General features: G+C 37.6%; 1 protein-coding gene and 1 pseudogene across 1 annotated transcript; both read right to left on the bottom strand.

Moving 5' to 3' along the window:
* Window positions 1-770: 770 nt before the first annotated feature.
* LOC148583161 (uncharacterized) lies at window positions 771-4,580 on the bottom strand (annotated as a pseudogene).
* Window positions 4,581-12,181: 7,601 nt separating this feature from the next.
* Window positions 12,182-15,106, bottom strand: LOC132165627 (putative trehalose-phosphate phosphatase J). Its single transcript, XM_059576267.2, has 11 exons — window positions 14,896-15,106; window positions 14,486-14,788; window positions 14,217-14,357; window positions 14,035-14,106; window positions 13,802-13,894; window positions 13,542-13,697; window positions 13,286-13,363; window positions 13,123-13,192; window positions 12,811-12,881; window positions 12,629-12,721; window positions 12,182-12,494 (listed from the first exon to the last, which is right to left on the bottom strand). The coding sequence occupies exons 2-11, from the start codon at window positions 14,759-14,761 to the stop codon at window positions 12,426-12,428; spliced, it is 1,119 nt and encodes a 372-aa protein (XP_059432250.1). The 5' UTR covers window positions 14,762-14,788; window positions 14,896-15,106; the 3' UTR covers window positions 12,182-12,425.
* Between the last annotated feature and the right edge of the window lie 1,298 nt (window positions 15,107-16,404).

Raw genomic sequence — 16,404 nt, 5'->3', positions numbered from 1 at the left:
ATCAAAGAGTATAAAAGCTCTGAAAAATCACAGCTCCAAGCTGATAAAACCCAAGAAAAATAGTGAGAGAATGAAGAAGAAAATATTTGTATATTTCTTGATTATAATTGATTTACATGAGGATCTATTTATACAAAGAATTTGGTTTACATAGCCGTTAAGGATTGATATTATGATCTTTTATACAAGGAAATTGTTCACGTAGATGGAATGTTAACGTTACGGGCTTGAGATTTTATTTTCTCAATTAATTTATGACTGTTGCTAATATTTTCTTCCTCAACACTCCCCCTCAAGTTGGAGTGGATATTCATAACGCTCAACTTGCCAAGTAAGTGATGGAATTGTTTTGAACCCAGTGCCTTAGTAAATAGATTAGTAGGTTGTTGAGTGGTAGGTATGTGAAAAGTCTGAATTATGCCATCTTGCAGCTTTTCGCGAATGAGGTGACAATCAATCTTTATATGTTTTGTTCTTTCATGAAAGACGGGATTTAAGGCGATGTGGATGGCCGCCTTGTTGTCGCAATACAATTCCGCTGGTTGTGGATGTGGGATATGGAGGTCTGCCAACAGTTGTTTTAACCAGGTAATTTCACGGCAGGTTGAGGCCATAACTCTGTATTCTGCTTCAACTGAAGAACGAGATACTGTTGTTTGCTTCTTTGTTTTTCAAAATATTGGTAAGCTTCCAAGGAGTATACAATATCCAGTGACTGAACGTCGAGTGTCTCTGCATCGTGCCCAATCCGCATCACAGAATGCATGTAATTAAATGTTGCTTGTGGCTGATAAGAGAATTCCTTGTCCTGAAGACTGCTTGATGTAGCGTAATACTTTATGTGATGCATCTAAATGAGATGTGCGTGGCTTGTTCATAAACTGACTCAACACCTGCACTGCATATGCCAAATCTGGTCTGGTGATAGTTAAATAAATCAACTTACCAACTAGTCGACGATATGACGAGGGATCCGCAATGTGGTCTCCATCATGCTTATTGAGTGCCAGATTCTGCTCCATGGGAAAAGTGCTGGGTTTGGCACCGAGGAAGCCTGTGTCTTCAAGTACTTCAAGAGCATACTTTTTTTATGATAGAAAGATGCCTTTCTTTGAGCGAGCCACTTCGATGCCTAAAAAATACTTTAGGTTGCCGAGATCTTTGAGTTTGAAATGGTCACCCAAATGTTTCTTAAGCTTCTGAATCTGCTCTAAGTTATTGCCTGCCAATATAATATCATCTACATATATGAGAATAGCTGTGAAGTTACCTTCGTGGGATCGGACGAATAGTGAGTAGTTGACCTTGGATTGTTTATATCTTGCATTAATGAGAGTGGAAGAGAGTTTTGCATACCATTGTCTTGAAGCTTGTTTAAGCCCATACAGGGGAGTTTGCAAACTCTAGTCTCCCCCTTTCGTCCGAAACCAGGAGGAAGGTGCATGTAGACTTCTTTGTGAAGGTCACCATGAAGGAAGGCATTGTTTACATCAAGTTGATGCAAATGCCATCCACATGAAGCAGCAAGTGCAAGGAGAGAGCAGACAGTCACCATTTTAGCAACAGGAGCAAAGCTCTCCATATAATCAAGGCCTGCCTGTTGGTTGTAACCCTTAGCCACTAAGCGAGCTTTATACCGCTCCACTGAACCATTTGGGTGATATTTGATTTTATAAACCCATTTGCAGCCAATGAGTTTCTTTTCAAATGGAAGAGGAGTTAGAGTCCATGTTTGAGTCGACTCAAGAGCATCCACCTCAGCACGCATAGCATCACGCCATTTGGAATCTTGCATGGCCTGTAAAAACGACTTTGGCTCTTGTGCAAGGGAAATAACAGTGGTAAAGGCACGATGGTAGTTAGAGAGGCATGTATAAGATAAAAAGGAATCAAGGGAGTAAGGGTTACCTGACGAATGCACCAACGCTAATTCAGATGATTGAGTGGTACAAGATGGCAAAGCCTGAGCAAGATGAAAATCACGTAAGTATGCAGGTGGTTGGGTCAATCGAGTTGGTCGCCGAGTGACCGGACAAGGAGATGGGGCAGTCTAGATGGTGGAAGGGGCAACTTGAGCTTCAACAACAGGTGACAATGAGGTAGCGACATCATTAAGAAGATCAAAAGGGATAGGTAAGACCGGTAGAGATTGCTCAGGGGTGGCTTGGGCAAAAGGAAAATGATCTTCATGAAAAAGGACATCACAAGAGATGAAGGTTTTGTGATGATCAAGATCATATAGACGGTATCCTTTTTGACCATAAGGATAACCAAGGAAGACACATCGTATGGCACGAGGGTCAAATTTTGATAGATTTTGTGAATGAGTGGAAGCAAAGCATAAACAACCGAAAACTCGTAAGTGATTGTATTAAGGTTTCGAGTTGTGTAACTTCTCATATGAAGATTTTCCAGATAAGAGAGGGGTAGGGGTTCTATTGATCAAATAGGTAGTGGTGAGGATAGCGTCTCCCTAGAAACGTGTGGGTAAGTGGGCTTGAAAGAGTAAGGCTCGGGACATATTGAGAAGGTGACGATGCTTGCGTTCAACAACTCCATTCTGTTGGGGAATAGAAACACAACTGGTCTGATGGATGATTTCTTTGTCAAAATGAAAGGATGGAATGGTGAATTCAGGGCCATTGTCACTACGAATAACTTTGATGGTAGTCGAGAATTGGTTCTCGACAAGGTTAATGAAGGATTGTAGAAGAGAGCGAGCCTCAGATTTATGTTGCATCAAATATACCCATGTGCATCGGGTGTAGTCATAACCAATGGTTAGAAAATAATGTGCCTCATTAATGGAAGATGTGCGGTAACCACCCCAAATATCAACATGTATTAAGGCAAAAGGTGCAGTAGAAGAAATTTGACTAGTTGGAAACGGAATATGTGTTTGCTTAGCGAGGGGACAAACAAAACATTGTTCTGAATTTGAATTACAAATTTCAGATATATTATTGGAAAGAAATGACAAAACTTTATTGGAGAGGTGACCTAATCGGCGATGCCAAAGCTGTGGAGTTGACTTTGCCACCTGGCACCGTGAGGGTCTCGTGTTGGTGAAGTAATACAGGCCATCCCGCTCAGTGCCCAGACCAATCATCTTCATCGAGCGAAGGTCCTGGATGAAACAAAAATCAGAAGAAAAAATAATGAGACAGTGCAATGTCCTACATAGTGTACGTACAGAGATCAGGTTAAAATGAAAAGTAGGAACACAAAAGACATTATGAAAGATGAGTGATGGGAAAAAAGCCATAGATCCAATGTGAGTTACAGAAGCATATAAGCCATTAGGTAATTGGACAGTACGACCATGAATAGGATGGGACTGGGTCAAGGCAGTGGGAGAACATACCATATGATCAGTAGCACCACTATCAAGAATCCATAATGAGTCATCAAATAAGACAGAAGGCGTACCTGATAGAGATGGTTCGGGACTACCTGCTTGGTGGGCGATGGAATGTTGTGGGGTGACGTTATTCAAAATTGCAAGGAGCCGTTGGCATTGATCAGGTGTAAAAGGAAAACTGTTGGTAGTGGAAACTTGATGAGCACGGGGCTTAAGACTAGAACCTGAGCCTGAGTTAATCTTGCGATGAGTAGGGGGAATCCGTGAAGTTGGTAGCACTGCTCAGTAGTATGACCATCACAACCGCAATAACTGCATTTTGGTATTTCCTTCTTCTGAAAGCTAGAGCGGTTGTCCTTCCGTGGTGGTAAATTGCCTTTTGTAGCCAAGGCAATGCCCTCAATGATGGGTGGGATGGTAATGCTGCGTTGGCGTTCCTCTTGAAGGACCAAGGCATATGCACGACTGACTGAAAGCAATGATTCTATCAAGAGGATATGTCCCTGAATAGCTGCATATGACTCATTGAGACCCATGAGGAACTTGATGGTATGCTGACATTGCTGTAGTTTGAGGCCCTCCTTTAGTGCGCCATAGATGCAAGGAGAGCTAGGCTGAAGTGCTGATAATTCATCCCATAACCCTTTGAGTTTTGTAAAGTATGTGGCGATAGGCATGGTGCCTTGAACGAGGGTGCTGATATCTTGCTCTAGTTGGAACATGCGAGAACCATTCACCTGAGAAAATCACTCTTTAAGGTCCAATCAAATGTTGCTCGCAAGGTTGCAATAAATAACACTAGTGCAAATGTCATTAGATATGGAATTTAATAACCAAGATTTTACCATATTGTTACAACGGCTCCATTGTGGATAATCTTTGGAGGAGGTCATTGGTGGAGAGATGGTCCCGTCAATGAATCCGAGCTTGTTCTTGGCGCTAAGAGCCATAATGATGGCTAGGCTCCAAGTTTGATAATTTTTTCCATTAAGAGACTGAGATGCCAATACTACACCAAGGTGATCAGAATGCCAATACTACACTAGAGAGTTTGACTACAATGAAAAAAAAATTGACCAACCTAAGAGCAATTTTTCTTTTCTTCTTGCCTTACAACAATCAACAGATCCAGCAGAAAAACTGCACCAACGGAGAAACTGAGGGATGGGTGGGGCAAATTTGACAACACGAAGTGGTGGGCTTGTTGCGGCTTGGGCATTCGACGGAAGTGATGAAACTGGCTGCACAACACCACTGAATCAAAATTTGGGCACTGATCGGAGTGGGCTCTGACCAAACGAGTACCACACTGATGTAGATGGTGTCCTATGACCAACGAGGATCACTAGGATGGGTAGAGAATGGCCAACACGTTTTCTGACCGGCGAAAGCGTGTGGGACTAGTACCCAAAATCTGGCAAGAATATTGTTGACAGGTAAAAAAAATGAGACTATGTTTTCAATTGAAGAAACAGATTTTTAATCTCTAAGAATACGCTCTGATACCATGATAAAACCCAAGAAAAATAGTGAGAGAATGAAGAAGACAATACTTGTATATTTCTTGATTATAATTGATTTACATGAGGATCTATTTATACAGAAAATTTGGTTTACATAGCCGTTAAGGATTGATGTTGTGATCTTCTATACAAGGAAATTGTTTACGTAGATGGAATGTTAACGTTACGGGCTTGAGATTTTATTTTCTCAATTAATTTATGACCGTTGCTAATATTTTCTTCCTCAACACAAGTTATGAGGTTATAACATTATAAATACAATACAGATCTTACAATTACGTACTATCTATGACCTCAACCTTTCTGCTAACCTATATACAACTATGGTTAAAGCACAGATCTGCTCTTAGGCAGACTAGATCTAAGACATAGGTAGCTATATTTCCCAACCTTTATTTTCCGTCCGTGAGAGAAAATCTATCACACCGATCTAATCCTCCTTACCTCATAGATCACTCATAAGGGCAGATCTAGAGAAAAGAAAAATCTTATTCAAAAACAAAAATACAAACAAACAACCAACAAGCAACAGCAGCGGCCGAGGTGAAGGAGACGAGGTGCACTGGACGGCATTGGCGCGTGGCGCAGTGAAAACTGATTGAGGAGAGTAGATCTAAGTTTGAAGACCTAGATCTAAAACCCCACCGATCTCGAGGAGAAGATGAGTGGCACAACACGGTGGAAGAGACCGAAGTTACTAGTTTGGTCAAAGAACACCTAAAAAAGCAAGAAACCAAAAAATAAGAAAATAAAAATTAAAAAAAAAAACACAAAAGGAGAGGTGGAGGATAGGAGCGGGGAGTAGAGGGGGAAGGGGAGAGGAGGGAGTAGGTCTGACTTGTAAACTATGGGAGGTGAAAATGGAGAGAGTGAGAGAGCTCCAATGGTTCCACTTGGACCCTCCTTGGGCCTTTGTATTAGCAGGCCTTCCATTTGGCTGTTTTGGGCTTTTAAGAAATACTAGGTCTTTTATTCGACTAGGCCTCGAGTCTTCTTGATTAGGTCTAAGTGGGTCCTGGGCTTATTACATGGGTGTATTTCTGCTCTATCAGTAGCAAATGTGCCACTCGTGCAGCCTTTTTGTGATCAAATTGAATATTCTATTAGTTGCTCCAACCAATCATTTGTAATACTCCTGATCAGCCACCTTTACCCCATTTACAATATCCCATATATGTTTGATAAGTTTCTTGGAATTTCTGACCTCAACGATTCTATGAAAATAGGTATTATTATGATCTCCAACATCAATTTCAAAACCACAAATAATGCAGCATAAGATGATGATAACACAACATGCAACAGGTTCCACTTGAAGCTGTCACTAGAGATAGCATTAATTGCTGATCAAATTGTAACTTGAGATAATGCTAATGATCACAACACATCTCAAAGCTCCAGCAGCTTGAATTTGAATCAGTTACACGATATTGAATATCTTCAATCTGTATTGATCTAGCTGTTTATTTGAAATTTCACATGTAACTTATATTTTCACCACAAACATTCGTGATACACTGAAAGTCTGAAACCGGCCTCCTCCTTTCATATACCCCAAATGGTAATTAATAATCCTAAAAGGAATGTCATCTGCCTATTTTACCGACTTACTTGTTTCAAACTTGCTCGATAAGAAAATGAACCGTTGGGGGCACTCTCTCAAATGAAAGTAATTTATGAGACTTATTGTACGTGTTGCCTGTTTCAAACTCACTTGATAAGGAATGAAGCTGTTGGAAGTGTTATCTGATCGAAGAGAATTAAATTGTGAAGATGCATCACTTTCATATTGGCCACCTAGACTTTTGATACTTGTCTTGTTAGGTCTGGTTTCCAATTGAAGACTAGAAACCTTTATAAAAGTAAAGCAGTTGACATCACATATACACAAGCTCTCTCGCCCTTCTTGTTTACATTTTGTCCATATACGCTCTTAATTTCACTATTTTTAACTTAAATATTGGAAGTGGTTCCACAATTACCCCTGACGTGTCACTTTTATATCTTCGGTCTTCTTACAATCAGGGGCGGAACTACCCCCGGACTTGGAGGGTCCCCAACCCCTCAAGCCAAGGGATGGTTCCCAAAAAAAAAAGAAAAAAAAAAAATTTAAAATACCTTTAAAAATTAACTTTTACCCTTCCCCAAATTAAATATTCTAGTCCCAACCCTGCTTACAAGTCTCCTATACGGGACATTCAACGTCAACAGTTGTTTACTTCGTCCCTAGGCCACTTTCGTGGAAAGATACTTAACATCATAATCATAATAATAGAAGAAGAAGAAAGAACAAAAAAAAAAAGAGAGAGAGAGAGAGCACCAAAAGTAGAACAATAAGTGTATACGGCATTTCATCATGTTATCGATCTAAGAGCAAGTTGCTTTGCGGTGGCAGCTAGTACTTTAAAAAGAGAGTTGGACTAAAGGAGAGAAGCTTTTTATAAGAGTGTTAACTATGGACATCAATGTATTCTTTAGAATTGAAGAGCCCCTTTTCCTTTTTCCCCCTCTTCAAAAAACACTAACTTTACAACTCAGTAATTATTATGAAGTTTTGGAAAGTGGCCTCCCCCCCTCCCCCAAACCCCTTACCCCTTCTTTTCTTTCTTGCATTTGCACATGGCTTTCAATCTTAATCTAATCTCTAATTAATCCCTCCTTCCTTTAACCCCCCACTCCTTGATTTCTACGTGCAAATCTCACATGCACATACAATAATTCATGTGTTTGATGAACAGTAAGTAGTCATGCATGGCAGAGAGGCCAGGGGTCTCACAGGTTGCTCCAACCAATGGCTCACTCACACATAAACACTGTGTATTTGTTCCCCATAACGAGGGCATCAATGGTCACATGGGAATCCAAGTGAGGAAGCCAGCCAATTATCAACATATATTTATATAAGAGTACTTATAGTATTCCAAGACAAACCACCACCCTCCATGGCTCGACCCTCAATGCCGGGGACCGATTCTCGACCGCAGCACACGTGTAAACAATCTATTTTTAGTAATGCAGGGTACCTGACACGTGTGCTTCAGGACCATGACTACTTCTGACACGCCATTGCCAAAAAGGTTCCCTCTTCCGTGCTCTTTTGAATCTCACCACAACTTCTCACCAATGCAACCATAATAAACTATATGGCAAGGGCTTAGTTGTTGATCACATGAAAGATTTTGTATCAATTTATTTATTCTTAAGTATAAGGTTGGGGTTGGTCCATAAAACATTATTATTATTATTATTTTTCCTTTTTTTCCCAAAGTATATATATAATGAATGATATAAAGAAAAAGGAAGGTGGGATCTTCGTGGTTGCATTGGAGGGAGGGAGGGAGGAGTCTCTTTCTTTTTTTCTTTTTTTTTTTTCTTTTTTTTTTTCCCACCAATAATTGAATGTTAGAAAGACTTAGTTTAATTCAGTTAAGGCGCCAATGATGGTTGAAACTAGTGGACTCCATCTTTCCACGTCCGAAAGAGACGAGGTAGCCAAAGCTTGGAGCTAGTGTGTCTCTATTCCAAAATCCATGTGTGTTTCTTCACATCAAATACACCCTTTTAAGTGGATTCCAACTCCTCATTCAACCATAGATTCCCTTACCTAGTGGTGGGTTTCCCTTTCACAAACCTAACCAAAAAGTTCTTTCTTACTCAGTCTCCTGAAAAAGTAAATAAAAAATAAAAAATAATAATAATGCCCTTTCAAAAAAATGAAGCAGATTCCAATCATCTCTGCAAGGTGGGGTTCCTTCAAATCTAAGAACCCAATGGGGTACTCTTTCTTGTTTCTGTGTTTGTAATCGAGCTATAGTTATATGCCTTTTCTTGTACACCTACCCATGTAATAAAGATCTAATTAATAATAATACCCAAAAAACCAATTGCCCTCTTGGTTCAAGTGTAGTAGTGTGAGGATCATCTTTCAATAAACCCTCCCCCAATTAGTATTAATTAATGTAGTTTTAATTAATTTCATATATATATATATATATATATATATATATAGTCAATTCACATAAGTTTGTGTCTCTGAATATTTTATTGTGTTGCCAACTCATATTTTTACTTAAAAAACACTTAAGAAAAGAGTATCTCTAAAGCATATTAGAATTGTCCTAAACCTTTTCTACTCCCTTGTCTGAAAAAAGGGTGTATGCAGATCTACGGTATGTTGAAAAGGAAGCAACTTTAACATGAGACAACCAAATATATATAGATTACTTTGAGCATAGTGCCTAACAATAATTCACTCCTAATGTTTCGTTAGTTTATTGCCAGCCTACATTCATCAAAACAATAAATAATTTTTGCATTTCATAATCCAACTATAAAGAACAAATAAAAAAATTGTTTAGCAGTAGTGTTGGTATCACTCTCAGATCTAAGACCAAATGCATCCTTACTTTATATATGTTGAAAGTTGTGGAGAAATATAAAATATGAAAATAATAGCGGAAGCAAGAGAGATAGAAAAAAAAAATAAAAAATTTACGGGTCATTCGGTGTTAGACACTTACGTCTATCACTCTGAATGGCCCTTAAAACTATATTAATGTTCTTATTTATAGGTATGATGGATACAAGTATGATATATTATAATATTCTCTCAAACTCAAGGTGGAAGATTCTATCTAGAAGCTTGAGTTTGGAAGCAGAAATTTTTTTTTTTTGTTGGACAATAATTGAAAATTGAAGAGAAAATGTTATTTGCTGACAATTTAGAATGCCCTCTATTGCACCAATTATTGATCTAGAAACAAATGTATGTCCATTGGGGGTTGAAATATCACCTTCTTCTAGAAGTTCGACTGGTGCACATGAGATATTTAGCTTTGACCATAGCCATTCATGAATCCATGAGGCAAGGAGTCGAAAATTGTATTCATTAGATGTACTGGTCAATACTTTTTAAAGAAAAGAGAAGAGATGGCTCAACTGTGAAGTAAAAATATCAAGCAGGTAAATTTGCAAAATGTTGCTGCTAGCTAGCTTGACCGTACACCATCTTTTTGATAATAGATCAAGATCTAGTGCAAAACTTATCCTTGTGACTCAGCATGCATGTGATCATACAATTGAAAGCCAAATAGTGATCTCTGATCTAATTGTTTATAAGGGGTCCTCACATTTACTTGAATATGCAATATTTATCCAATCAAAAATGGTGTAGAATCTTATCTTGAAAAAGTGGATATTATTCCTATGAGCTATGATGATGAAGTCTATAACTGCTGCTGATCTTAATGCAGGCATAATGAGGGATTGAATTTTACTTAATTTGTACCTAAATATATAAGGACTAATAGGGTTCTTTTTTTGATGGTCAATTAATTGATCCATAATAGAATATGAAGCTTAATTATCAGTGCTGCCAACTAATGATGGTGTACCAATGCTGATAAACTTGTTGATAATACAACACCAATAATGCATCAATTGCCAACCCATCTTGCAGCAAACACAAAGTCCTTTCCAAGAAAGAAATGAACTTTGATTCCCTAAAACGAGGGAATCTGTCCTATACTTGTAAAAGCCACCCATTTCCTTATAATTTTACTGCTTAATTCTTCTGGATATTACTCTTTAAATATTTCTCATCCCCACCAAGGCTTATATCCAGAAGATGGAAGCTTACCAATTTCTCTTAATTATTTTATTAATTATTAATTTTACAGTAAAAATTGTAATACTTCAAATATATATATATATATATATATATATATATATATATATATATATATATAATTTTTATTGCAGTAAAGGTTATTGGGTACAGCAAATATAACCATATATATAAATATGCATTATCACAATCAGCAGACTGTTGGTACCATGCCACATTTGGAGGTTGCCTTTTTAGTTTTTAACTTGAAATATTCCTCTGTGACTTTCACTGCCATCTTCTCAGTCTAAGCACATTTATGGCTTCAAAAGCAGCAGGGTATACTATAAAGCTGCTAAACTTTCTGCCAACATTTTTCTATTAATTTTTTATAAAATAATTCCATTTTATTAGAAAGGCAGGATATTAGTTTGAGACTTGAGTAGAAGTTGTAAGGCTGTGGGGAAATACTCGTGAAGTGTGGACCCATTTTCTACCTAATGGTAAAATGGCCATTAAAACGTCAATCAGCAATTTCTTACTGCTGCAGAGCAGTGCTAGGTACATACTAGTAACTTTTTTTTTCTTCCTATTTTTGTTTTTGGATTTCATGAATAATGATGTTGAACAAACTCATCAAGCAAGTTTCAAACCTTAAATGTGTTTGGGAGATTGAAGCTTTGGAATTTTTTTAATGAGACCATAATATAATATATTGAGTCATCACTCAATCTTAAAGCTAAACATATGGAGTAGGACTGACAATTTTTTACATGACATGTGAATCCGACACAAACTTACCACAAAATTAGAATATTAGAGTTGACGGGTCTTGTTCGTTTAATTAAATGGGTTTAACTAAAGTGGCTTATATAGTCTTATATACATGCTTAAACACGATCAAAACCCGACATGTGACATTTGCGGCTGATGTTGAGGGAGTAATTATTGAGATGCAGTAGTGTCGCTATACTCACGTGGACGGCTCTTAAAACATGACTTGCGAAGTGTGATTTTGAATGTCATAAAAGGCTTTGGCTTTCCTCACTAAACACTAATTGGTTTTCATATGAGATGGTTAAAGGTCTAATCCAATAGGTCGAGTTATGATTGAACTATATATATAATCTTATACTTATGTCTCGATACGATCTGAACCCGAAATACGAACATGAGTTTGGGTTCAATTATATTATATTAATCACTCACACTTTGTCATATTTTCAATGTAAGACTCTTTTGTTTTCTTTTCTTTTTTACACTCACGTACATAATTAACAAAATGACCATCATTTCATTATACTTAAAAGATGGTATCCATCAAAATCTTGATGCTATATGTGCAGGAAAATTTTGTGAAAGGGACCATTTTCCTAGTCCAAGAATGGTATAATTTTGTTCTGAAAAGTCGTATGAATTTTCGATCGGTTTGCACCCAATCAAAATGGACTGTTCTCTCTCTCTCTTCCTGAAACAGAACCCATTTTCCACTGTAGCCCTCTATGTATGCATTGGCCATTGAGTTCAATTGACACTGAGAATTCATGTATTATCATTTTACAATATTCAAAGAACAAAAAAGGATTTCAGATTAAACATTCCATTATTGCATTATATATCGTATTAATTAAGAATGTTTTGTCAAATATGAGAGCCAGAGAGAAAGAGATAATTAATAAAATCTCTCCATGCATTGAGACAACTTACTAAGTTACAACTTCTTTTTTCCTTGTACAAAGGTAGTTACAAGATGTACAAAGACAAGAAAAGATTACAGTTAGGTTCTCTTCCTTCCCTTGTCCATCTCCCCATTTTTTCATCTTCTCTCTCTTTTTTTTTTTTTTTACCTACCATGAACAAGAAATTACATGTTCCCATTGCACCCTTGTACACTTCTTGGAAGGGTGGTGGCAGTATATTTCATATTTTTATCACTTTACACCCTGGCCTGTCCTCCTAATGACAGGCTTTTCCACTCAACCAAACGTCCCAAAAAGTCCATAACCTGTAAAAAAACAAAGGGTAAAAAAAAAAAAAAAGATTAGTCATATATTAGGCATGCAAAATTGCCAAAAAAATTATTGGTTTGTTGAAAAGAAGTAATGAAACAAGGTTTAATTGCATGTATTGGATACTTGCCTGTGCTGGCTCTTGTAAGGAATAAGATGCGCTGGTTTCCTTTGGAAACTTGGAGACAAGAATGCCAAAACCTTGTCCTCTGTCTCTTAATATCTAATCACAATATTAAAAACTTAATTAATTGCCTTAATCTTCAACTAATATACAACTTTTAACATGGTATAAATCAAAACATAGGATACCTTGAATGCATCCTCGTCCGACCGGTCATCTCCAATGTAAACGGGAAAAACATCGGTGCAATTAGCAAATCCTATCAAAAAGAGAGAATTTTCTTATTATAGTGATTAAGAAATTACTTTTTGAGCACTTTTTTTTTTTTTTTTTTTATATGGTTTGCACGCTTTGGATCACATATATCCTCCCAACTACCAAACCAAGATCTTAAAATGACTTTATGGGAAAGAATGTATGTTTAGTTATGATTAAAGTATGTTTATTATTATATATTAAAATTAATTAAAACAAAAGTAGTGGCTTGAGGTAAAACTCACCAAGTGACTCTAACAAAAATTCAAGAGCCTTCCCCTTGTCCCATTTAATGGTGGGACGGATTTCTAGCACCTGTATTACACAAACAGAACTGAAATTAGTGACCCATTATTCACTAATACAAGATTATTAGCAAAAATTGATAGATTAAGAATCCCATGTCACCTTTCTTCCTTGGGTAAGACGTAGTTTGGGGTACTCTTTCAGTACTGATTTAACTTGCTGGGCCAGTTCACTCCATTTCTGCAATTTGTTTTTTTTCATTCACTGTCAGACTTTTTTTTTTTCTTTTTCTTTCTGTTTTCCATGTTTGGCATGAATACATAAGAATATATACATTAAGATGTACGTAAACAGTAAGAAAACAAAATAATCACAAAAACCAGGAACAGTAGTGATGATTGTGATGGTTGCAATATACCTTTTCCTCAACACATCGAAAATGAACAGAGACACAGAACTTGTTGTTCTCCACTTTAGCCCCTTCAGTTGATTTTGTTTTCTCCACCAATTGTTTGTAAACGTCGTCGATCATGGGAAGAAATTCACTGGCGGGTTGGAACAGAACGCCATTACCCTGAGGAGAGAGTGAAGAAAATTGTTATAAAGTTGTGAATTTATTTATTTATTTATTTCAGGAAGGGGGGAAACAAAAAGTAGGGAAATCTTCACCTCACTCACTTTCTTGTATTTTGAACCTTTTGCCGGTCCTTTAATGTCCATGCCATGGCTTCCGGCATAGTACAGCTCTGCTAACTTTACAAAACTATAGACCTACAGAATTTATACAAGAATACTGTTTATAACTGGGAAAGGAGTCAAAATTGTTGAAGAAAAGCAAAAGTTTAATAATCGAAAACTAACAACCCAGAGAGTATGACAAAGAAAACAGAATCAAACAACTTGAAATGTACCTTATCTCTGCACCTCCCAGTCACAATAGCAGTGGGAAAACACATGGCAAGTTTTCTCACTGTTTTTCTCATCTGAGTTAATCGAAAGGAGACAAAGTTCAGTAACTGATAAAGAAAGAAGAAGAAAAAAAAGTGATGTGAATGAAATTATGATGAACAGAGGCAAGGAAGGAAGGACTAACCGGCCTAGACATGAAAGCTCGATCAGGGTCATCGACAATCGGTGAGAGTGTGCCATCGTAGTCCAAAAACATTACTATTTGCTTTCCCTTTGCGGCATCAATGATTTCCTCAAACATGTCCAGGGCAGATGGGTGGCGAACCTTTTTTTGAGCAACACAACAAAATCAGATTCTTCATTGTGAAGCCCAACACCACAGAAACCAAAAAAATCCTCCTTTGTTTGAACAATTTAGTTTTTTTATTTTTTTTTATTTATGAAAATACTCACAATCCAGGAACTCTGGTCATGATCGGCCAGAGAAGGAGTGGCCTTGATATGGGTAGGAGAAGAGGCTTTCATGGAGTCAACCCAAGTGTTTATTCTTGCTTCTCCATTGATCTCAAGGTTCTTCAGCAACTTCTTCCTTGAAATGGAAATGTATCCGCCCGGTGCTGCAGGAGGCTTCTGCGCCGCCCTCGTGAAAATCGACGAGTTCGAAATGGGCAAAATCGCCATGTTGAATGTGGATTTCGTGTCGGAGACTAGCACATTCTGTTTCGTCATCTTTACTCCTTTTTCCCAATGAAATCACTGCAAAAACAAGCGTAACTCAGTTTTTTTTTTTTTTTCATATAGTTTTTTGCTCAAAACCCAGATTACCAATACCAAAATTAAAACAAACCCATTTGACAAAATACCTTCAACTTTTGAGATTCAAGGGTGTTCAAAAGTCAGGCGAAGCGAACAGAGAACAGAGAAGAAATAGAGAGAGTACTCTCTGTTTTACGAGCGTGAGCAGAGTTGTACAAGGAAAGCTGAAAGAAGTTAATATGGAAAATGGAAGGAAAACTCGAGCCAAACAGGCGAGTAAGATTCGTAGAAAAGCAGAGAATGCAAAGAGGAAGTGTATGTTTGGTATGGGTTGCGAGGGAGACATTGCCCGAATGGTCCATTTATAGCTGCGACCAGACACAAACGGACGAGTTCGAAAGACTCTCACTTATTGGGACCCCCACTAAGCTAAACTCTTCCCCATATCCCCCGGGTCCCACCCCCGGGTCCACACCACTCCCTTTGTTCCATCACAAAATTGCGAAATAACCCGCCGTCTTCGCCGTCACAGAAACAGAGTTTCTCATCCTCTCCTCGTCGGCCACCTAAACAGTTCTGTCCACGTGGCGCTTAACTCACTTAACGTGGGTTCCTGCCACTTGGGCTCTCCATCTCCGTCCACAGTTCAGATTCAGGGGCAGGTATTTCCTTAAATGGGTCAATAATTTGGGGCATTCATTCCCAACCGGCCCCTTCAAAACCAGGCTTAAGCCACCAAGGTTTCCAATTTTAGTAACAATTGGTCCCCCATTTTGACAGAACAGCTTTCTCGCCCCTTGTAATGTGCAGTAAAACAAGCAGCTGCCTCAACCTACCTGGTTCTGCCGATTAAAATATCAAATAAAATAATAATAAATTAAATTAAATCTCCTCCTTTCTCTTCAATTTCCTAATGCACTACACTACATGTTGGTGTGGGGGAGTCCCAATAATGCATGCAATTGCGCATGCATCTTCTCACCTTTGACCTATGACCATGGCCGTATCATTAATTTGCCGTGTAGAAAAAAAGAAAAGAAAAAAAATTACTCCATAATTTTCTTGGAATAATCTCCCCCATTGATTTCATATTCATATTGAAGAAAAATCCTATAACTTGTTCTTTACGTAATCCAACCTAAGTCCGAATCAATACCAACCCATGTGTTGGTTGGACAACTCCCTCTTGTTGTCATCAATGGTTGAGTTTTTATTATCCCTCTTAAGCTTAATTAGTTTCAATTCAAATCTTTTACCCACCATTTGAATCCCAGAACAAAATAAATTCTAACGTACATCATCTCAACTAATCGTGTTTGGTTTAGATGAAATTAATATTGGATGTTTTTGTAGAAAAAAATAGAGAATGAGATTCTAACACTATCAGTACTCGAGATCTCTGCATAATCCATAATCCATCTCATAGAATCTTTTTTTTAAAAAAAGAATAAATAAAAATATATATAAGTTCAAAGAATCTCAAGTGCTTTTCTTGCTTTGTATATATAACTAGAAACTCCACGTGTTGATTGACTAAAGTTTAATAAGAAAATTATAGTAATTACTATACATATATAACAAGTTGAAGTAAAATTTTTATCAAAAGAATAAAAAGA

The sequence above is a fragment of the Corylus avellana genome, chromosome 11 (genome assembly GCF_965113065.1).
Source record: "Corylus avellana chromosome 11, dhCorAvel1.hap1.2, whole genome shotgun sequence".
Taxonomy (NCBI): Eukaryota; Viridiplantae; Streptophyta; class Magnoliopsida; order Fagales; family Betulaceae; genus Corylus; species Corylus avellana.
Note: the sequence above shows the minus strand (reverse complement) of the source record. Positions and strands in the feature narration are given on the sequence as shown.

Coding starts and splice junctions, on each gene's coding strand:
- LOC132165627 (XM_059576267.2), bottom strand. CDS start 14,761: ATGACGAAACAGAATGTGCTAGTCTCCGACACGAAATCCACATTCAAC. Junction 14,107..14,216: donor GAGCTTTCATGTCTAGGCCG/GTTAGTCCTTCC, acceptor CGATTAACTCAG/ATGAGAAAAACAGTGAGAAA. Junction 12,495..12,628: donor CCTTACAAGAGCCAGCACAG/GCAAGTATCCAA, acceptor GTTTTTTTACAG/GTTATGGACTTTTTGGGACG.